The 22,310-nt window shown below is 40.6% G+C and overlaps 2 protein-coding genes across 4 annotated transcripts in view; both read left to right on the top strand.

Annotated features, from left to right (window-relative positions):
• The first annotated feature begins 2,112 nt into the window (after positions 1–2,112).
• DSCC1 (DNA replication and sister chromatid cohesion 1) lies at positions 2,113–17,424 on the top strand. 3 transcript variants are annotated; one of them, XM_075023864.1, is made up of 9 exons: positions 2,113–2,360; positions 4,279–4,447; positions 6,856–6,990; positions 9,978–10,068; positions 11,395–11,533; positions 12,556–12,608; positions 13,838–13,992; positions 14,549–14,697; positions 15,498–17,424. In XM_075023864.1, the coding sequence occupies exons 1-9, from the start codon at positions 2,191–2,193 to the stop codon at positions 15,604–15,606; spliced, it is 1,170 nt and encodes a 389-aa protein (XP_074879965.1). In that variant the 5' UTR covers positions 2,113–2,190; the 3' UTR covers positions 15,607–17,424. The 3 variants fall into 3 exon arrangements, with proteins under 3 accessions (XP_074879965.1, XP_074879964.1, XP_074879966.1); XM_075023863.1 differs by having other exon boundaries at positions 2,114–2,360; positions 13,835–13,992; positions 15,498–17,423; XM_075023865.1 differs by lacking the exon at positions 2,113–2,360 and adding an exon at positions 2,523–3,313 and having other exon boundaries at positions 13,835–13,992; positions 15,498–17,423.
• A 652-nt stretch (positions 17,425–18,076) lies between these two features.
• TAF2 (TATA-box binding protein associated factor 2) overlaps positions 18,077–22,310 on the top strand; it is a 65,964-nt gene continuing 61,730 nt past the window's right edge. The window contains 3 exon segments of the mRNA XM_075023862.1: positions 18,077–18,958; positions 20,457–20,510; positions 21,262–21,422. Coding sequence (XP_074879963.1) covers positions 18,905–18,958; positions 20,457–20,510; positions 21,262–21,422 — 269 coding nt within the window. The 5' untranslated portion in view covers positions 18,077–18,904.

Here is a 22,310-nt window from a genome sequence, read left to right as displayed (position 1 = left end):
TATATTGCCCAGCCACTGATTTCCACAAAACTTCTAGGAACTTTACCTGCCAAATTTGCCTGAACTTGAACAACAACTTCCAGCGTGGTAAGTGAGGGACAGGCAGAGAAAGATGGCAGGCAGCACAAGCATATACGTTTCAGCTCCTTAGCAAACAAGATGAAAAGCATCTACAACCACAACTACTAGGATAAACAAAACTGGTTGGAAAAATTAATAACTAGTACAAATGTTCCTGACCACAAATCAGTGTCAACTCCTGACTAACATTCGGGTTTGGGATTTTTTTTGCATTGGGTTTTTGTTATGTAGCAGAGCTCTTAAGATACAAACTCCATGAATTCATGTACTGGGTTAAGTTCCTTGGCTATATCAGAATCTCCTTTTTTTATTCCACAGAATGAAAAGGAGAAAGATGAAGCAGGCATGCGAGGTCATTGGGAAATTGCACAAATTAAGGTATAAATTAAAACCAGCATAATTAAGCTGCTATTTAAACAGTTAAAAATTGTGTGAGCATTTACTTGATAGAACAGTGATTTTCTGGTTTACCTGAGAGGTGTGCAGGAACAGATTTACATTAAAGCAAAATGTAACAGTCTCGGATAAGGCTGTACACATAACAGTTTGCACCTACAAATTAGTAGAAACTAGTCAGAGTGCCTCAGGTTTCCTGTGTACACAGTGACTGTATTTCCACCTTTCAGTAACTGAAATAAAACATGAAAATATGATAGATGGCTGAGTCTTTGAACAAGCCACTGCACATGTGATAGAGGTAACTGCCTCATTACTTCAGTCAAAGTTTTCTCCAAGGCCAATTGTCTTGCTGGCACCACTCAGGCAAAGGACCTTCTGAAGGCAGAAGATGCCTGACTCAGTCACATGTGACAACAGTTGCTCTCTGCTGGGCTGGGCACCGAACCAAGCCAGCTCCATCCCACTGGCTCCTGCTTCTGGTTCCAACACGAACGTGGTACTACCTCCTTGTGTGGGCCATTTCATGCAGGCTTATACCAAGCACAGAGGAACTCTGGAAGCAGATATACACAACTTAGGAGTACAAAGTAATTATTTGTTAGCTAATGCACACAGCAGACAGCTAGGACTAACACGCTACTAGGCCAAGTGTTAATATGCCCTGCAGCAAGAACTCAGCGTTTGCAAAGCTGGCCATCCTGGATGAGGCAGGGAAGAGGCATCCTGTGCTGCTCCTTCCAGAGGACTGACTCTCAGCGGTGCTGAGCCACTGTCTTCTGAGCCTCCGCTTTGTTTTTTTTCTTATGGTTAAACGATGTCAATAGACTTCCTCTTGAACCTCTGAGCTGCGGACTATTTTCCATTGCAGTAATTGTGCTTGCCTGTGTTTTTTACTCATCTCTGTCATGGCTTTAGCTCAAGCACTTCCTCACAGCTTCCTCAAGCAGACAGGGCCCAGGTCAGGCCACAGCGCAAAGCCCAGCTGGGCCCTGAGCCACGGAGAGACGAAGGGGCCTGTGCAATCCCTTTCCTAAGGGATCACGAGGCGACGAGAGCCAGCAGATACTTGCCATCGGTCACACTGTCCCCACAGCTGTCCTGACAGGACGAGCAGGGGTGGGTGATGCCAGTGGGTGCCCACCTGCAGCTGCCTCACCCTGTGTCTTCCCAGCCACAGCCAGGCCCCGTAATGGCGGCTTGGAGGGTCGGCCTCTCTCTCTCCACCCTTGCTCTCATGCTCTGGTCTCAAGGAAACACCTAGAGGGTGCTGCCTCAGTCAGAGCTGGGCAGGGGCTCCCATACTGGGCCTCTTTTTGTTGTATTTTATAGATATATTTTATTTAGGGCATTTTGTGGGTTTTTATGGCCTTTTATTGGCACGTAGAGATATTTTCTTGCAGCCCAGCCCGGCTCTAGTGCAGGAGGACAGGAATCGGGATCAGACCCGCTGTAGGAGCGGCACTCCTGCGAGCTGAGCTGGGCCGGGCCTCGCCGGGCGGGAACCGTCTGCGCCTGAGGAGAGCGATTCCCCTCAGCGTAACCCCGAACTGCTCCCGCCCGCCCCGCCGACCACGCCCGGTCGCAGGGCGAGCAACCATCGAATCCACCCGGCCGGCGCCCGCCTCACCGCCTGCCGCCCCGCCCCTCGGCGTGGGCGGGGGCTGGTGCGGCGCGGCTTTTTTTCGGCAGAGGCCCGAGCCGTCGGGCGCCATGCGGAGCCGGGCGGAGGTAGAGGCTACGTTACGGACGGCGAAATTGAACCCGGCGGAACTGGTGCCGGTCGTGCACTGCCTCAGTTTCGGTCCGCAGGCCGGCGCCGGCGAGTGCTGCCTGCTGCAGCTGGAGCCGGGTCTTTGCGCCGAGCTGGAGGCGGGACGCAGGTACGGGCGGGCTTTTGGCGCCCCCTGGAGGGCGGGGGGTGTCGCCGCCTCCCGGGCCGCGCTTCGCCTCAGGGGGCCGCGTCCGCGGCCCCCTGAGGCGAAGCGCGGCCCGGGAGGCGGCGACACCCCCGGGCCGTCGATCGGAGGCAGGTTGGGGGACCGGGGCAGGCTGAGGAACCGGCGGTGGAAGGCTGGAGTTTTCCCGCCCTTGCAGCTCCGCCTCGCCGTGAGTGGGAGAGTCGGATGGGGCTCATCTTTAGCGTCCGTTAGCTGGCGTGGCTCTTAAACGGCGCTTTTCCCAGACTTTTAATTCTTCTGAGAGGGTGAAGGCGTAACTGTCCCTTAAGCCTGGCTCAGTTGTATTGGAAATTAAAAGCTGGCACCGCCTAAAATAAGCTGGACAAAGCGAACATAACCAGCACTTTATGATGGGTATTTACAACACATTTAGAGTGTTTCAGCGAAATAACTGTTGTAAGCATTAAAAAAAAAAAAAAAAGATGGGATAGGGGATGGTTCATGTGTTACGGTGTGAGTCAGTAACAAGGCTCAGTTCCTGTTCCCTGCCTGTTGAATCTGATCAGAGTAGCAACTTTATTGCTAAGGTTTCCCACTTCTGTAGGCTGTTGTAAGGAGGACTGTTCTCTCATTTTCTTAATTTTTTGCATATGGAAAAATTGCTTCTCATGAGATTTCTAGCAGAAACTGAGGAGAGTTTCTTGCCGGGCATATAAAGATAGATGCCTGAAAATTTGTGTTTAGGAAAGGAGATTATGTCTGTAAAAGAATCCCTCTGGCCTCTGAGTTTTTCTTACTGGAAATCCTGACATCAGGTGGATGTCAGGGTGCCTACAAGTTAGACAAGCGGAACAGCGAAGGACGTACAATATTAGCATAGGCATTTGGTAGCATGGTTACGTGACATCTAACTCTGGACCAAGAACAGATTCTAGGTACGTTTTTGGTACTGTTCTAAAATTTCTTCCTTTGCTCCAATGCCAGGGACATAACATAATAAAAATGTTTAAAATGATACAATATTAGAATTCCCTCTAAAGAAAATAGTCCTCAGAGATGTATGTTATTAAGCCTGTTCACACTCAGTGCAACATTGGTAAGGTGTCATTGGTTGGAGGCCTGACTCCTGCTGAGGACCGCTTGTGGCACAGCTGAGCTCTGTTCATGCATGCAAGCTTTTGGAAGCAAGTTGAGCAGTTTGATTAAATCGAACGAGAGCACTTAATTTAGTGTAGCCTGGGAGGAACTGAATGTTCCCTTGTTGTGGTCCTGCTTCAGTATTATCACATCCTCACTAAGAATCTATTTAATCAAGTATGTAAGCTGAAGAGGGGGTTTGCATTGATTCTTTGTACTGAAATGTTCTAGAAGATGGTCTTATTTCCTGTGTGGAATTACTTGCAAGAAAATGTGTATGCTTTTGAGAGAGAATTATCTGAAGGGCACTGCGCAACAGACACAATTTCTGTTTGCTTTCTTGTTTCACAATGGGCTAGTTTCAGTCCTTATTAAAAAACAACTCTAGTTGTAATCTAATTTCTAAGATTAGTGAACTAGTTCAGGCTTTAAGCATCATTTCATCAGTGTTTTAGGGGGGTCATCTGAATAGGCAGGTGAAGTGGTTTGACCGTGATCTGCAGAAAAACCTTGAATGCTCGTCTTTCAGAGTGCAAAAACTTGAAGAGGAGAGGAAAAAACGTAATTGTCAATTAATCTAAATATCTTAACACTATGTCTTTGTATTTTGGTATACTGTGACTGCTGCTACCAAAGAGAACTGCAGTTTGTAACTTCTTTACCAATGTATAAATGTGAAAAAATATCAGACAAGTTTAATAGGTGTTCATCCTGAAATAGAGGTAAAAATACATCTTTATTTTGGTGCTGTTTTTTTTTCCAGCCTGGTAATCCGTGGTGAAAAGCATGAACAAGCAGTGTTGTGCAGCAAAGATAAAACTTATGACATGAAAATAGCAGATACCTCAAATATGCTGCTGTTTATTCCTGGTTGCAAAACTCCAGAACAGCTGAAAGCAGATCAAGCATCTTGTAATGTTATTCATTCACAGGTATGTCTTTCTGGGTTTTGTTTGTTTGCTTTAATTCTCTATGTTCTTATTCTCTATAATTTCTTGTATTTTATCCAAGATGCACATGTGAAACCCAGCTGGTATTCAGTTGCCTAAACATAGGCTTCTAATGCCATTTTAGATGCCTTGTGGTATTGGTCTAGCTACGAGCTGCCACTGCAGAAGGACATGAGTCTCCTGTAGGTTCTTTGTATATTGAACAGCCCCAGGAGGATGTCTTTATAAATACGCTTTATACACAGGGGGCAGGCTATACCTTAGGGTGTCCAAAATGGCTCTGGGGCCCTTCTTTAGGCAACTGAACTTTATCCATAATGTATGATAATTATTGTTTCTAAGAAGTTAAAATTTTGGTTTATTTTCAGTGGATAGTAATTACTTGCAGTAGGTATTAAAAGCTTTCAAAGAAAATCTGATTTCTTTATAGCAGCTGTTTTTAAAATAAGCTTTTTTCAAATTGATTCTTAGGAGCACTTTCCCCAAAAGGCAGATTACACCATGTCATGCCTGAATATTATTTTTTTAAATACAGAAATTCAAAGGTGACTCTCTTTCAACTAGCATCTGGAAAGATTTGTTGGAGTGAATGATTATAGAGTTCTCAGTTTAAAGAATTCATTGTTCACTGCTCTTCTGAAGCATAGTTAATAGAATTCTACTAAAAATAGTTAGGCAAATATTATTACTAGGTCATTATTTGCTGTAAAGGATATAATGACATCACTGAGGAGTAATCCTGCTTGTCCTGAGATGAACATAATAAATCAAAACAACATAATTTCTTTTGTGAGGTCAGCAGTTCAGCTAATGGAAAAAGTTAATTCAAACTAAAGTAGATTAATGAGAAAGTAATATTCTTTCATATTCTTTTTCTTGTTATGTTTAATGATCTCACTAGTTCTCTGAAGTCACGCATGCCAATATAATATAAATGTGATTTGCTTATGAATTATTTTTTGAGTTGTATTTCTAAGAGCTTTCTTAGTGTTTTCAAAAACCGTACCTAGTGTATTGGCACTGCAAATTATGAAACATAGCAAAAGATACTATGTTGACTCAGTGTTTTGGGGCTTCACTGCTTTTCTGTAGTCTTGGTGCTGCTTTTTGTGCCACTTGCAAGGCTAATGCTCACAGCCAAAGCATCTGACGTTTTATTCACCTCACACAGACCAGCTCCAGTTACGAGCTTTGGATTATAAATTAGAATTATTTATTTTCTTTCCTGCGCAGCATTACCAAATTGCTCAGAAAAGAACTTGGCAGGAAAAAAAAATCTAACACTTAGGTAAATGCTATTTGACATGGAGGGAAAGAAAAGCTTAGAAGTTTATCAGGAAATTAGTATTTACCTGAATTTTGTGCCAAGCAAGCTATGGAATAGTTAGATTAAAAACTGAGAGCTTTCTTTGTCTCAGAATTTGGATAGGACTTCTACATATAGGTGGTTTGTTTATAGTTGATTTAAATGGAACATTATTTTAAAGTTTTGGGGTGTTTTTAATGGATGACGTTTAAAAAAAAAAAAGTAGCCTAGTAAAGCATTTAGGGTATTGGAAAGTACTATCTGGATGCTTTTTCATGGAGGCTTTTTTACAAGGGGGCTAGTGGTTGGGTCAGGAGTCATGAACCAGGTGCCTGTTCTGCCTCTGCCATTCTGTACCCGCTTCTGTTGGTTTGGTAGATGGCAGAAACAATGCTGAAAGGCCTCCAATACTCTGTCCTCTTCAGAGAAACTTCTAGGAAACCGAGGCTGTACCCTGTGAAACACCTCAGGATTGCTCTGAAAGTAAAGTTTTATTAGATTAGTCCTGTTGAATCAATTACACCTGAGCTTCCTGTTGCATGTTTTTAATTTGTGTGTTGAATCAGAGTAAGGAACAGAGATGTCTTTTTAGTTGTGTGCAAGTGTAGCTCTGTCTCATTAATGTCTGTTTATGATTCATTAAGGTGTAAAAAGACCATGAAGTAGATCCCAAGCATGGGAAGAAGTGAGGAAGATGGAAACCCCCTCATAATATAGGAGGGGTTTTATGGCAGTAATATAATTTAGTATTAAGTGGAAAAGAAATGTTGACAAGAATTGTGCAGGAATATATCCAATGGTGATACTCTATCATTTGCATGTAGAGGTGAGCTGTTCCCTTTGTCATATGCACTATGAACGTGTTTTTATCAACCAGTAGTGGATTTTTATTTTTCATTGCCTGTGGTAAACTTTTTTAATTGAAAATATTACAATGATTGTTTCATCTTTAAAGTAATTACCCTATTAATAAACTCTTGTTCCCAGTGACCAGGTTAACACTTGTTGCTGATAATTTTGGTAAGCTGCTTTGAATCCAAATGCTATATTAAAATGTTTTAAGAGTCACTGCTTATTCTTGTAGATTGCTGGCTTCTCTAATAACTACTGGGAATTAAGGAGATGTCGACCAAAACTGAAGAAACTGAGGAAGCTTTTAATGGAAGATCCATATGAAGGGCCAGATAGTCGGAAAGATCAGACTTTGACATTTTCGAAGGTAAATTAGCTACGTAAGCTACTTTCTTGTAATTGGTAATGGGCAAATTAAAGTGAACTTACATTCTTAACTAGAAAAATGCCTTTCCTCCCATGTTTCACAGTGCTGCTTTGAGTCAATTTTTTAAGCCTACTGTTCTAAACAAGTTGGTAATTATTAGTACTTCCACTGAGTAGCAGATAAGCACCTTTTTTTAGTAAAAAGAGGAAAAGGAGGGGCACCAAAAGAGACTAAGGATTTTGCTTTTTATATGGGAAGTTTCTTGAAGACAGCCTTGAGAACCTTTTCTAAGTTTTGAGAGCTATATGTCTACTAAGGTATAATGCAGCCTTTCCTCCTTTGGGGCTGTCAAGTATGACATGTCATGTATGAGCAAAGTATGAGGTCAGAGGACACCCATGTGCAAGTCACTTGCCAATCAGTAATTTGTGATGACAAGGAGAAACAGGGAGTTGCAGAGAATGACAAGGATGATATAAGACTGACACTACAAGAAGGGAAAGCACAAATGAAATCCTGTCCTCCTGCCCTTTTATGTTTCCAGGAAATCCAATTTGGGATCTAAAGAGTAATGGAGATATTTGGATTTTGCAGCATATGATCTCAGATAAAAGGCTGATAAAAATCCTGGGGTTTTGTTATTTTAGTTGGTTTTCCTTTTGACTTTAAAAAACAGAAATGGTTGCTCCAAAGTATTTTACACTAAGGCTTGGCTGAAGCTGATACCAACAAATCATTTGTGTGTGCTTGGATATTACTTTTCTCCCTTGGAGAGAAATGCTGCCTCTCTCTTTATGGGTGATTAACAGACTAATTTCTGATCAGTTTCAGAATCTTTCCTCCAGCATTGCCTTTTTCCACCTACTCTGGTCTAGGCATAGAACTACATACAGCAAAGTAAGGGATGGCAAAGGCAAAAGGGCTTAAATTGTCCAGAAATTATAAACGTTGACAAATGCTAGCAATGCAAAAAATGTCACATTCAATAATATTTATTGGCAATATTGAACGAATATTATAAAAATATGTCAATGTCTCGCCGAACATTAGTGCCTAGTTTGAGGACTGATCTTCTCCGTTTGTTTTGAAGGAGAATGTATTTCCTATATTAGCTTACTGGAGAACAACTAGATATATCTGATATAAATGTATACAAATTTTATCTTGCCACTGGTGGAACTTTAAATGAATCTGAAAGCTCTCCATGGGAAAGCTGTCTTTCCTGTGGGAGTAATTCTCATTGGATTCCCAAACAATGCATGTGTAGTAAAGATTTCCACTGTGTTGTTTGCTTGCACTTAATATTTATTGTGTGCTGGCAACTAATAAGCCACCTTTAAGCTGTTTGAAAACAGGTTACTCTCTTTTGGTGGTTTACTGTAAGCTTCTTACGGTTTTCTGTATTGTATCATATGCAGAGCACCACAGCAAAAGAGCCATAAGAAACTATAGCTCTATAAGGAAGCCTGTTGCATAGTGATGTGAATTAACAAACTACAGGAAAACTTATAAATGGGCTAGTACACAGCTTGTTCAGGATGCACCAAATTAAAATCCTGGATTTTACAGTGAAATGACAAGGCATACTGAAATGATCGCACGCATCAGTGTTAAGGATAAAAAACATATTGAATAGATTATCTGGAAATTGCTGGTTTGGACATGGTGCAAGTCAACCCATTCCATTTTATGTTTGCAAGGGTGATCCAGCTGACAAAAGTGTCAGAGCTGAGAGCGGTCATTTCTTAAAAAAAAAAAAAAAAAAAAAAAAGCTGTTGGAGTGCTAGCCAGGCCTCAGAGGGGGAAGAAACACCAAGGACTCCTCTGCAAGGTGTTATCTGAATGACAGTATCTAAGTCACAAACACACTTTCATATTGATCTGGGAATATTTTTGCTCTCAATTGCTAGCAGTGTTTTTTGAAGTACTATATACTGTGGTCATCCCGTGCTGAAATACTGATGTGAGTTCAGTGCTGCTTAGCCTAATGATGTTTCAACATACTGTCTAATAGGAATGGCACAGCAGGAAGTGGAGACATTTCTGTATTTAAGTGCTTCTTTAACATGTGGATGTTCCAAACTTAGTGTTGGTTTGTTCCATTTGTGTTCCTGTAGTCTAACAGATCTCAAGTACTTAATCCAACTTTTTTCTTTTCTGATAGGAAATATTCTTATGCTATAATCAACAAAACTTAAATATTAAAGTTGATTAAAAAGGCTGTAAGGCGATTAAAAAGGCTGTAAGGCAATTAAAAAGGGCTGCAAGGTGAATAAAGGAATTAATGAAGCCCGGTTTCCTATGGATTTGTCTGGCGTTCCTTCCCTTTACTTCAGTCCTCATGATACCTTCTGTTCCTCCTATGTCTCCTAAATCTTTACCAGAGTATCCACAGCACCCTTCCATCTCAGCAAGTAACTGTTCTGCAAGGAGCTGTATGTACTGTGGCTGGCTCTGTGCTACAGGTCTGCTAATCGGTTAGCAGACACCAAAACACAACACTAACTGTTGAGGTCATGCTGGAGGAGGCTTTCATTCAGTGGAGGTACTAAGTTGGAGTTCTGACTTCTATCCAAAAGTGATAAGTGATTTTTGTTTTGCCTTTTCTTTGAATCTTACAGATTAAAATAAGTGGTTTAGGGAAGACAGAACAGATTCACTTTTCATTCTTGCTGTGATACTTTACTTACGATGCCTACTTGCCCTAGTTTGACATCCTGGGAATACAGGTGTATTACTTATGCATGGCACAAAGACTTCCCTGTGGTTAGACTGGTTTTTATATTCAATAACCCTTTGAGAAAATGTAAGTTACAGGAAAGGTTTCAGAGAATGTGGTAAACATTAGCAAATTCAGAGTCTGGGGAAAAAAACATCAATCTTCTAAGTTTTTCTTTCATTATATCTTATTAAGGCATTTAGCATGCTTGCTGAAGCAAAGGAGGAGTAAGGATAACCTGTTTTATTTCCTTCTTTCCTTGTTGCAGTATACAACAGAAGATTTGTTAAGTCTGATTCAAGCAAGTGAAGAAGAAATACTGCACCAGTTGCAGGTTATAGATGCCTGCGAAATCGAAGGTATTAGTCTCTAAAGAATATTATTGCCTATGAGGAAATAACCCTGCTTTTATCCCCAAAATATCTGTGTCTCCTTTTTCTAAGGCCCATTCCACATCTTCAACTTTCAAGGTGCAAGTTAATTCAAAGTACTAAGATCTGCTTCCATAGTTCCTCCGCTGCTATGAAGCTGGTCAAAAGGATAAAACTGAGCAGGCATTAAGCAGTCTGGCTCTTCCCAGGGTAATTCCTTCTTTGCTGCTACAACCACTGGCATCAGAGTATCCCACCTATAGCATGAATATTTTTTGGCTGGTTGCCCTCTTCATGGATGAGTGGGTACTGCTTTCTGCAGTTCTAGAGGCAAAAATAGCTGATCCTTAGGTAACTCCAGCCCTTTCATAGTCTTTTGTTCCTCCCAGACAGGGTTTATCTCGGAAGTCTCCCTACTGTGTCAGGCAAGGCTGGAACAAGTGTGTCACCTTGGGACAGGTCCTACTCATCATATACTTGGCCAAGCCCAAACCCTCACCTGGGTGCCAGGTGATAGCAGTCCTAGAGTCATAGAATAATATAGGGCAGAACTGAGCTCTGGAGGTTGTCAGGTCCAAACCCCTGCTTTAGAACAAGGCCAGCTTGGAGCTGGCTGCTCAGGGCCTTGGCTGGTTGAGTTCTGAGCATTTCCAAGGGTGGAGATTGCACAACCTCTGTCCATGCTGTTCCAGTGTTTGATTATCTGCAAGGAGAAAAAAATTCTCATGATACCCAGGTGGGATTTCCCTTGTTGCAACTTGTGCTTGTTGCCTCCTGTCCCATCACTGAGCTCCACTGGGAAGACTGCTGATCCATCTTCTCTATACCGTCCCATTAGATAGGTGGATCTCACAGATTACTTTCCTTGTTATTTACTGCTGCACAGCATCGTTGTACCAGATCCGTGCTTTGTCACATCTGGATTTCTGTGAACTTGGCTGGACCTGAACTGCCACTTTGCAGGCCCAGTACAATCAGTTCTGTTCATGCATCTCTGTGCCTGAATTAATTGTTAGTTTTTCCAGGTCCGATTCATCTTGGGATGGGATTTGTAATGTCTTGGTATCTATGGCACTTAATCTACATAAACAGTTATGAATAATTGAGATTATTTTATTTCTTTCTCCTTTACATTTGCTCTTACTATTCTGTTCTTTTTCTCTATTTTAATCCTGAAAAGCACAGAATGCTGTCACTGTACTTTATGAAGGTGTGACTTAAATGTCCAGACTCCTGTACTGTATCTTGAGGGGAACAGAATTAAGGTGTTAATGTTTTCCTTCTAACGTTGTTTTGTATTTTTTCATTTGGCAGGATTTTGGAGAATTCTAGAATTTGACTATGAGATGAAACTCTTGAATCATGTGACTCAGCTAATAGACTCAGAGTCCTGGTCTTTAAGTAAGGTTCCTTTACGTACCTGCCTTGAGGAGCTTGGATCTTTAGAGCCCAGGTAAGCAAATACTTTTAGTACTTAAAATTGTCTACAATTATTATTAACTATTACTAATTACAATCATTATTAATTATTTATTAGAATTATAGTCTTGTAACTCTAGACTCTAGTTACTGTGGCGTTAATGATATATTTTCTTTGGCTCTAAAATATACAAGGGCATTAGTAGTTTAGGCAGACAGGTTAGTAAACTGATTTTAGTGTATATTGGTAATATTTCCATTGATTTGGTAGTAGAAATATTACTACTGAATTGTAAATGGTGGAAGTAGCATGTACTTAAGCTGTAAATTGCTGGCCATCTTGAAATACTTGTTCTGAAGCTATAGCTAGGCAAAAATGTTCAGTTTAGCTCTTGTGTAATGTCTGAGATGGTCGTATGTTTTCTGGTATAATACTGAATTCAGATTGTAAGAGTTGAGTTTATTGTAGTGCCATTTGGAGTAATGAAATAATTTAAGATTACCATTCAAACAAAGTCTTAAGTTTACAATATGTAGCATTTTCCATTTATTTGGCTTTTGGCTCAAAAAGAAATCTTGCTTTAGTGTTAGTGTCTGTCGTTAGGCGGTAACCTTATGCCATAGTTTTAGAAAAATGCCTCTTGTTCAGTAAGGGATAATTAACTGCCAACTTGGTGACTTGTGTTGCTTCTCATTGGAAAGAAGTGACATTGCAAGCATCTCTTTTCCTTGTTCTCCTTACACCTTTTAGTCTTTACTAGTTATAACCAGAAAGTGGAAGAGACTTTTGGGGGTGACATGCTGAATTAACTCCCATCTGTCCTTTTTGTCTCCTTTTGTCCTCTTTTAACTTAGTTCTAAGTTCTTATCAATTTGTTCATTTCAGCCATGAAGATGTCTCCCATCCTCCATTCTCCTTGATTTTTTTTTTTTACTCTACCTGTTCCTTCATCTTCTTGGTAACTGTTTCTGTAATGTCCTAATGAACAGTTTTAAAACTTGATTTCTAATTTTTTCTTTTTTTTTTTTTTTTTTTTTTTTTCCCCCCCCCCCCAGAGAGATGATAGAACATACTCTTTTAAGCTATGGAAGGAAATACATCGATGATGGTAAGTCTGGGAAAGCATACATATTTTAATTTTGCATAAAGGAAAGAGTTATTCATGAGTAAATGCAGATTTTGTGCAGGTGGCCCAAACAAATGCATTTGCTAATATGCCAGTAAAAGGAGGGAGCAAACAGTGAGCTAAAAATCAGTGAAATTCTTGGAGAAAGTTTCATAGGAAAAAGGACTATTAAACTGTACAAGATACTAGGGAAAAATCAGGAACTATCAGAGGTACCCGAAGTGACTTATTAGGTTTCTACAAGCCATAATTTTGTGACTAAAGACAGATCACTTGTAAAATTTAGATGGAATCTCTCTTTAGATACTCTGGGAGGTCTCAGATACCATGTGTTTAAGCAATTAATTGTGCTATTGTGAATAGTCAGTGGCATGTAGTTCTCCCTGAATTCAGCTTGCCTGAAGTAGACATCTGTCTTGTGGTACAGTTCAAGGGACCAAAGATCCATTGATTGTATTGATTAAATCTCCGTTGGCCATCTCACATATAGACATAGTATTTCAGTGCCTTAATCTGAATTCTTCTTCACAGTTGCTTTCATCTCACCTTTGGCTGAAGTAGGAGTTGCACTCAACCTTAAAGGACACAGGAAAGTAGTTGGAGTGACATAGATTGTCGTCTTGGTGTATTTAGGCAGGTTACACGAAGAACAGTATTGAATTGCAGGAAGTCCAGATGACTGAAAAAGTGGAAGGAAGTGTTTATGCCTCACATTGCTCAGAGAATTTTAGTCAAGGTAGTGAGAATGAAAATAAATTCTCCTTATTCCCTTAATCATCTAATATTATAAGGATGATTAAAGAAGTGAATGTTTTGGTTTAATTGTTCAACCACAGACAGCAAACACGATATACAAGCTGTTCAGAAACAGGAACGAAAGCTGTAGGAAAAAGAGTGTTACTGTGGAAAAGGAAAAAGGAGATATTGGGGGAAGGATATATATATATATATATCAATTGATATGAATTAATATTGTGGCTCAGGCAGTGCTGCACACACACATAATTTTCTGCTTAATCTGTTCTTGCGAATGAGAAGTACCATCACTTATGCAAAGTAATACCAGGTCAGGTTACTCCCTGAGGAAAAGAAAAAACAGGATACTTGGTTTGTAGAAGACTGTAGAACAGAATGGAAATAAGAGGCTGTTCTCTGGATTTTTTTATCAAAAAGCAAGAACCCAATATACACTGGTTTTTGTTTCTCAGCAGGGGAGGTTTACTTTGAAATGCATGAAGATAAAATATGCAGAGCTATAGCACAAATGCTTTTGCAAAATGCAGTTAAATTCAATCTATCAGAGTTTCACGAAGTCTGGCAACAAAGCGTCCCTGAGGGAATGACAACAAGGCTTGATCAGCTTAAGGTAAAAACCATAAAGCAGTACGGATTCTTCCATGAGTAGGCTAACTGACTTGTGTCATATGTAGATTTTATTGATTACTGGAGATTGATTGTGTTATTTCTGTCACCTTTCGAGTTAAAGTACGTACGATGTCCTCTGTGAGCACCGGTAGTCTAGAATCCTGACAATTCAGGTTTCTCTAAGTCTGGCATGTTTCACTGTTTGAAGAAAAGTTGCAGCTGTACAGTTAATACTTGTAACTAGAACAGAAGCAGAAGTCGAGCAGGCTGTAGTGACAGGCAGTAGAGTAGCAAGCACTATGAAAATCGTTTTGCTCAAAGGATGTAGAGAGATGTTGGAACTTAATGGATTTCCCCTCCCTTCTTGTCATAAAGGAAGTGATAAATACTGCCTGTAATACAGCGCCTTTATGATACTTTTTCACTTTGCCTCTAGTAGTGTTGTTTTAGAAGGCTTCGGAGGTGCAAAGGGCAACTTGTATAGATTATTGCCAGAAAGAAGGAAGTTTAATTGTTTTGTCTTTACTTAACATTTTGTCTCTGGTGCTGATGTACAGGGCTTGGCTCTTGTGGATAAAAGCTCAAGACCAGAGACCATCTTTCTGCTAAAAGTAGAAGACTTACCTGAAGACAATCAGGAAAGATTCAACAGCTTATTCAGCATACGGGAAAAGTGGACAGAAGAGGATATTACCCCTTATATACAGTAAGGGTATATTTCTTTTTATTAAGATACAATTAGTGTTATATTCTCCCCATTTTGCAGAGCTGACTTCTTAGCAGCTATGATTGCCTCAAATATTCTACTTTCCATTTTAAATGAATACAAACTCTATATGAATAGAACTGGGAACTGTAGCTACATTCATTGGATTTAAACTTGTGTAAAAAGCTGATCCTACTAAAGTTAAGAGGGCGATAACTCTGTCTTATTTGATTGAGGCAGACTTAAAGGATGAACCTCCTGACATTTATTATCAGCCTCCATATTTATAACACAAGAACTATAGAGCCATAGTGCTTCCTATACCGTGTCCTTTGTTCTTTTGGTGGTTAACCCTTACACTACAGTGCTATCTGGAAGGCCCAGCCGTGATACATGTGAGCAGATATAGATGGTAACCCAGAAGTAACTGTATCAAACCTTTATGGGTGGCTCTAAATTTACCATAATATAATTAAGTAGTTCAAAGCTAACTGTTTTGCTGGATTGAAAACCCTTTTGAGAGGAGTAATAATAAAAACCAACCAGCCCCCCTAAAAACCAAAATCCTTGTTTCTGAAGTAAATAATGTAGTTTTGCCTGTTGCTGAAATGTCAAGCCAAATTCTAAACTTTAGGTAATTTAAAGCATTATGTGACAGTTAACGGTAGTAGTTTGTTGGGGTTTATTTTTCCTTTCAATACCCTAATCCAGTTTATTGCTATATTTACAAGTATTCCATGGATTCATTTTGTATGAGAATCTCTCTAATGCCAATGTCATCTGCTTTATTTCCTCTATAGAGATTTATGTGCAGAGAAGCAGACAGTTGGTGCTCTTCTGACAAAATACGCTCGCTCCTCAGTGCAGAATGGTGTTAAAGTTTATAATTCTAGAAGACCCATCTCATAACAAGTATTGTTTTAAGAACTGGAGTACTGAATGGAGTAACAGTGAATGTTGCTTGTTGCTGCCTTCTGGGGAAAGGAGTTGTCAACTGGTATTATACAATGTTCTTGAGTTTAAGCAGCTAAGCTTCTTGAACGAGTTCTGTTTTCTGCTCAGCTAAGTAGAATGTGAGGGCGCTTGCCTCTTCTAAGAAGCTATAGTGTCATCAACCGATGCCCAGCTTCCTTTGCCCACCTTCTTTTTCCTCTGTGTCTGTAGTAATGCCAGGAGTCAAGCTACTTCTTGAATATACTTTACCTGTCTATCCATAAACTGAAGTCTGACATTAAAAATTAAAACCTCCTTGATAATAATTGAATCACTTGAATTGATTTCAACAGCAAAATGGAATGCTTAGTCTTTTGCCCATTAGTGAGCATTCTTAAAGATTAAGATTTCGTGGCAGTGTTGACATTTTGAATACTGCAGACTTTGACAAGCTCATGAACAGATTATTCCTGATGGAGACTACACTAGTCTTAATTTTGGAAGGTGGTTCTTTTTGTAGTCATGTCTGTGAGTAATACTGGCATGAGCTCTTGACACTTTAACACTTGGCAGAGTTGCCTTTTTAAATATTACAAAAAAAACAAATTGCAGTCAAGTGTGAAGATATGAGAGAATAGTTGGACATCGTGTTATGAACTTCCTATGAACTGCCATTAGAATGTAGCTCATGTAGAATTAATGTTTTACAGAAGACTACCTTTGCTTTTTAAAGAGAGCTTATAAAATTTGTAATATGCTTTTTTTTTAAACTTTCTTATGGCAAATAACTGGACATAGAAGTTGTATCTTGAAAACTTAAGGTGGAATATTACTCTGTGTAGAGCAATGAAACAGGATTTTTCTATGATATTGTCATAAAGTGGAGTGCCTGAAATTGAAATTTTGTAATCATTAAAAAGGATTGTTTGCATGTCAGTGAACCGGAGTTTAATATTAGGCATTTTTCAGATTTTTTTTTTTTTTAAACTTAACAATTCTAGAGTTTTTATACAAAAAGCATTTGCTGTATCAGACTCAGATGTAAGGTATGAAAAACCTTGGAACTGCTAGCATGCCAAATGTAGGGTTAGCAGGGAGAGGAAAGAAACTATAAATCAAATGTAACTCTTCAGGTGGATGCGTGTATCCTTGGAATTCTGTTATAGATAAAAAGCTGAATAAAACCTACTTCCTGAACTCTGCTTATTCTTGCCCACTGATGCAAGATCAGTTCCCAGTGCTCCCCATGTCTGCATTGTACAAGTGTGGTGTGCGACCCAGTTCTGTGGAGACTCAGCTGGGTTCTAAGGGCGGCTCTCTGCCAGGAAGCATTGCCTTGTTCACTGTCTGGTTTCAACAGCTGTGGTCCTTTTGATAGCACCAGAAGGTTCCCTCTCAGAGAGATCAACAGTAATGTGAATGTGAAAGCCTTGGAAATAACTTCGATTGCATCGCAGAAGGTGCCTTGGCCGACATACACAAAGACAGTTAATAGTCTTGTAGTCTGCAATACAACAGTGTATATTTACATGGGGTTTTGTTTGTGAAACAAGCAAGAATTTAAGTATTATGTGAATAGAGCTGTATCATAATACCGAGGTAGTGATTCAGGTTTATCTAAATCATTTTTGTGTGTGTAGTCACTCTGCGTGTTCACAGTGCTTCTGCTTGTTTTGTCAGACATTGGAAATGAGCTGCTGCTTTCTAAATTTCAGGAACTGCTGACGCTGAAAGGGCTAGCTCCATTACCTTCTCTTAGGCAAGCATTTATTTTAATATAAAATAAATGAATCAAAACTCGCTTATAAAAGAAGAAATCTCGGTGGTGAAGAAACTTCAGATTGCGTCCTCCTGACGCTGCAGCTGAAGACGCTGCGCAGCACACGCGGGGTGGGAGGGACGAGCCCATCGGACCCCGTCTCACGGCGTGGCTCTGTGCCATGTTTCCAGCAGCGCCGTTGCCGTCTTAAACCCTTTTTCGGCTCAAAAGTGTAAGACCGATGTGTTTCAGTACGCTCCGGTGAGCCAGGCCCCCCGGGTGCGTTCAGGGGACCTTAGTTTGGCCCCTCGAGCGGGGGTCAGCGCTCCTCAGTCACTGGAGGCAGCGGGAGACCCCACGGAAGCCTCCCCCCCCCCCCCCCCCGCTCCCCCGGTAGGTTTAGCAGCCGCTCCAGTGCCGCAGCCGCCCCGGCCCCACGCGCACAAGGCTCCTCCCCCCGCGGGGCGGGCACTGGCCCCGCCGCCCCGCCCCCGCCCTGGGCAGCGCGTGCGCATGCGCTGACGGCGGCCTCCCCGCCCCGCGCGCCTGCCTGCTCCGGCGCTGGGGGGCCGCAGGGCGCATGCGCACGAGGACATGCGCCCCCCCAAACGTCGATTGGATTATTTTGGGTTTTCCTTCTTTATTTTTTTTTGTTTTGGCCTATGGCTTCCTCTGACATCGGCACACCGGCCTTCTGAAAAATAAGATTCCAACGGACTTTCCAACCTTCAAGGAAGCAAGCGGCGCTAAACGGGCTGTGACCTTTCAACCGCCAGGGGTCAAAGGTTACTGACAAAATGGCGGCCGCTGCTGAGGGGGAGAGCGTTGGCGGGGCCCGGCGGGCGTGCTGCTGAGGGGGAGCGTCGCGCGGCCCGGCGAGCCCGCGCCCTGCCGGTGGGCCGCCCCCGCCCTCCATGTCGGCCGGCCCCAGCCGACCGCCCCGGACGAGAACGACCCGCGGGAGCCGCCAGCCCAGCCGCCGCCCGGAGCGACGCCCGCGTCCGCAGCGACGATAAGGCCGGGCCGCGGGGGCTCTGCGGCGCCGCCTGCGCTCCCCGCCCCCGGCCCTCTCGCCCCTGTCAGCGGAGGGTGCTGCTCCCGCCGGCTGTCCCGGGAGAGGGGACCCCTCGGCCGTGCCTGCCCAGCCGCCCCGGCCGCGGCCTTCCTGATTCAGTAGCTCCCACCTCCGCTGCCCCTTGAGCCGGTTGATTTACGTGGCTTCTGCGGAGAGGAAGCGCGCAGCGCTTCTGAACTGGTATCGTACCCCCAGTGGAGAGAGGGGTTGTGCGCTGCACTCGTAAAAGGGTTATGTGGAAAGACTGAATGTTGTTTGCGCTCTAACTATGGTGCTCGTTCAAGCTGAAGATGCCTGACTGTGGGGAGTCACAGATCCGCTGGGGAGATGAGTGATCAAATACGGCCTGACGCGGGGAAAAATCGAAGGACCCATCGAGCGAGGATGATGTTGATGCCAGTCTGACAGCCAGCAGTGTGTCTTTAGTGCTGCTGTTCAGGATGAATAGGAAGAAAGGAGACAAAGGATTTGAGAGCCCAAGACCGTATAAATTATAAGTATCCGTTTTTTTTAAAGTAGCTATACTTGAGACCACTGCACATTTGAAACAGGCCACAGGCTGATCAGTAATTATTTACCTGAGAAGGTTGGAACTACTGCTTATGCTGTAGCTTGCGTTCAGAAAATATCTGTTGTAGGTGTATGTTTTATTGTGTAAATGGACTCACTCATGGACAGTGAGTCTGTCAACCATGCAATCTCATCTTATAAAGATATTTACATTGTGCTCTTCAAACCTTGGAGATCTCTCCACACAATATCAGCACTACAGACCATGCTATCATGTTTCATTCTTACTGCTGTGTCAACCCCTTTTTGACTTAGGGCTTTTTTTATATATTGAAAAAATGCTTGCATTTGCGGCAGGCAGCTTTGTTAACCAAATTGTCGTTTTTACACGTTGATTATTTTGGTTGTAACCAAGCTGTAAAGTGGTTGTGGATTTCAGTGGATCTTTATGTATTTCTGTTCTACCTCCTTGATTTCTTCACAAATCTGTAACACAAATGTATTTCTAAATAGAATCACTCTTGTTATCATACACATTTTAATGTGTAGGTAATGTTTGAATCCATCATTGGATACTAGATGTTACCATTCACTTGTAGGAATTTTTATTGAACTTGCTCAAATGAAGCAAAGACACTTTTTAATGCACAGCGTACATGAGTATGTGCATATAATGTGTGATGTGGCATAAAAGTTGAATTATTACAGGGTCGTATCTTGAGTCATGAATAGCACTACTCTGAAGCGTGGTGAAGATGCCACCAACTACAGAAAAAATATAGAAATAACTTGTAGATTTTTAAAGAAATTGGAATTACTATTTTATCTTCCATTTTTTAAATCAGAGTTTTATTTACCAGGAGTTCTAATATGTCACTGAAAACTTAAGCAAATGCATTTGACTTGTTTAAAACACCTATCTTGATTAATATATATTGTTTAAAGTAATGAATTCTTATGACATACTAATTGTAAAAGCACATACTGTATTTTTTTTCATGTATAGTACCTGCTTATGTAAATTATGTATGAGAGTCAACTCACCAGGTAGATTTTCCACAGGTCTCTGATTGCAAATACTATGGCTGCGTGCCAATTCTAATACTGCACATCACTAAAGTGTTAGAACTTGATTCTATGCCATTAGTAATACTATATTTTTACATGTTGTTACATGTGATGTTCGAAAGCGATGTTGTCTTCCTGTATTACTAATAATATTCATACTAGAATGATACTATATTTGATTTTATTGAAACTTTTCTGACCTTGTGTGCAACTTCTATTCATTATTTGTTTTGGACCATGTCAGAGATTAGACAATCATGAATTCTTATATAAGTATATGCTATATGCAGTATTTATATGTACATACATCCTGTGTGAGCTCTCTATTTTTTTAAAACTGGGTTAAAATATTTTAAATGCTGGCATTTGTGCAAAACCTTACTTATTTTAATTTTTTTTTTTTTCCCCAGCACAACTCACCAGGTAGTTTGTATCAACAACATAAATTTTCAGAGAAAGTCTGTTGTAGTAAGTATTTTTTAATAAAACGTGAAAGTAGAGATTAGAAGTCTGGGTTTTCTTCATGCTTTAAGAGGAAACAACTGCACACACAAGCTGATTATGTTGTTCAGCTTCTTTATATTTTACGCTTTCTAATCTGATGCCTCTCATAATTCTGTCATTTCTTGAGATGCATCAAAATACCTTCTAACTGTGAACACTTTAATCTCTGTAAGGAAAAGCTTTCTAAAAGAAGGTCGCTGCATTGTAAATAATATTACAAAGCAATTTGCAATTCAAAATTGACGTTCAACATGGTGTTAGCTGGTGTTAGGGTTATAGGGTTGTAGAGTTTTCTAGCTTATATGTGAGTTCATGGGGGCTTTGAAGAGACTTTCGTGATTTCAGGCCTGAAATCATGGAGGTTTTTTGTGAATTTAAATATCTGCCTAAATGGATTCTGCTTAGTTTTTAAAAATCATTGTCTTAAGCTCAGATACCAGAACCTAAAACACCGTGATGCTACTAACAAGCATGATTGTCAGTCATGTTGAAGTGTTTTGTTTTATTTCACAGCTGGGAAAGCACCTGTTAAATGGTACGCATGAAAATGTATTCTAGATATCTAAAAGGGCAAACCAGTTTCTTTTTTAAATAAGAAATTAACATTTTTCTACCTATGATTTTTCTTTGAAATGCATTAATAATTTTTTTTATATATCTCTACTTTGTCAGTTGGTAAATATTTTATAGAAGGTTTTGATTTGTGTTTTCATAGGGTTATGTGGAACTGACAATATTTCCCACAGTTGCAAACCTGAATAGAATCAAACTGAACAGTAAACAGTGCCGGATTTACAGAGTAAGAGTCAACGATTTAGAAGCAGCTTTCATCTATAATGATCCAACGCTGGAGGTTTGTCACCATGAGTCAAAGCAGTAAGTGATGTGTTTAAAACTCTGCAGATGTAGCATCTTCTGTTGCTTTTAAGCATAACCTATTTTCTTACTGTACTGGCAAGTTTTACTTGGTGATTTCCTAATGGTAACTTTTGGTATGGTGACTTAATTTTGGGGAATTATTTTGGCAATAATTTTGACTCTTACGCTATTCTTCTTTAGGATTTCTTTTACTAACATTTTGTTGTATTGTTTTGTAAAAGTATCAGAAACTTTTTTAAAAGTACTTTATGGGGAAAAAAGTGGTGGATGCTAGTAGTATTCTTGGTGCTCTAGGAAACTGTGCTTCTCATGCATTTTTCCTTGGTAAGAAAATATCTTTGTCTAAAATGTTTTATCATTGATGGACTTCAGGTTTATCTATGCCCAACTTTTACTTTCATTTATTTAAAGAAAATGTGGTTACATTATTGTGGCAATAGCATTTTGTTTATATTCTTGTAGAGAACATTTTACACTGGTGCAGCTACATTCATATGAGAGTACCACGTGAGAGGATTGCCCTTAGTTTTGGGTTTTGTGGTTTTTTTGTTGTTTCTGTTTTGTTTGTTTTTTACTCCAGCACAGTTGGTTAAATCAATTTGGTTGCATCAGTATAATACTATGTAGACCAAAACTATTATGTTCCAATAATTTGTCCTGCAAAAATTGTCCTGATGGTTATGATGTGTAATGTCAGATTGGGTGATCGTTTTTGTTTCTTCCTACTTTTAAGCCTAAGAGTATTCATATGGTATCAAAGTTCTTGAGAATATTTCCCATTTTCCTAAGAAGATTTTGTAAGAGTTGTTTCTGATTTTATTAAATGCCTAGATAGCCTTATATATAATTAGCTTATTACTTTGAAACAATTAACAGGAATAAGGC

Source organism: Buteo buteo, chromosome 3, assembly GCF_964188355.1.
Source record: "Buteo buteo chromosome 3, bButBut1.hap1.1, whole genome shotgun sequence".
Taxonomy (NCBI): domain Eukaryota; kingdom Metazoa; phylum Chordata; class Aves; order Accipitriformes; family Accipitridae; genus Buteo; species Buteo buteo.
This window is presented reverse-complemented; position numbering and strand designations above follow the sequence as displayed.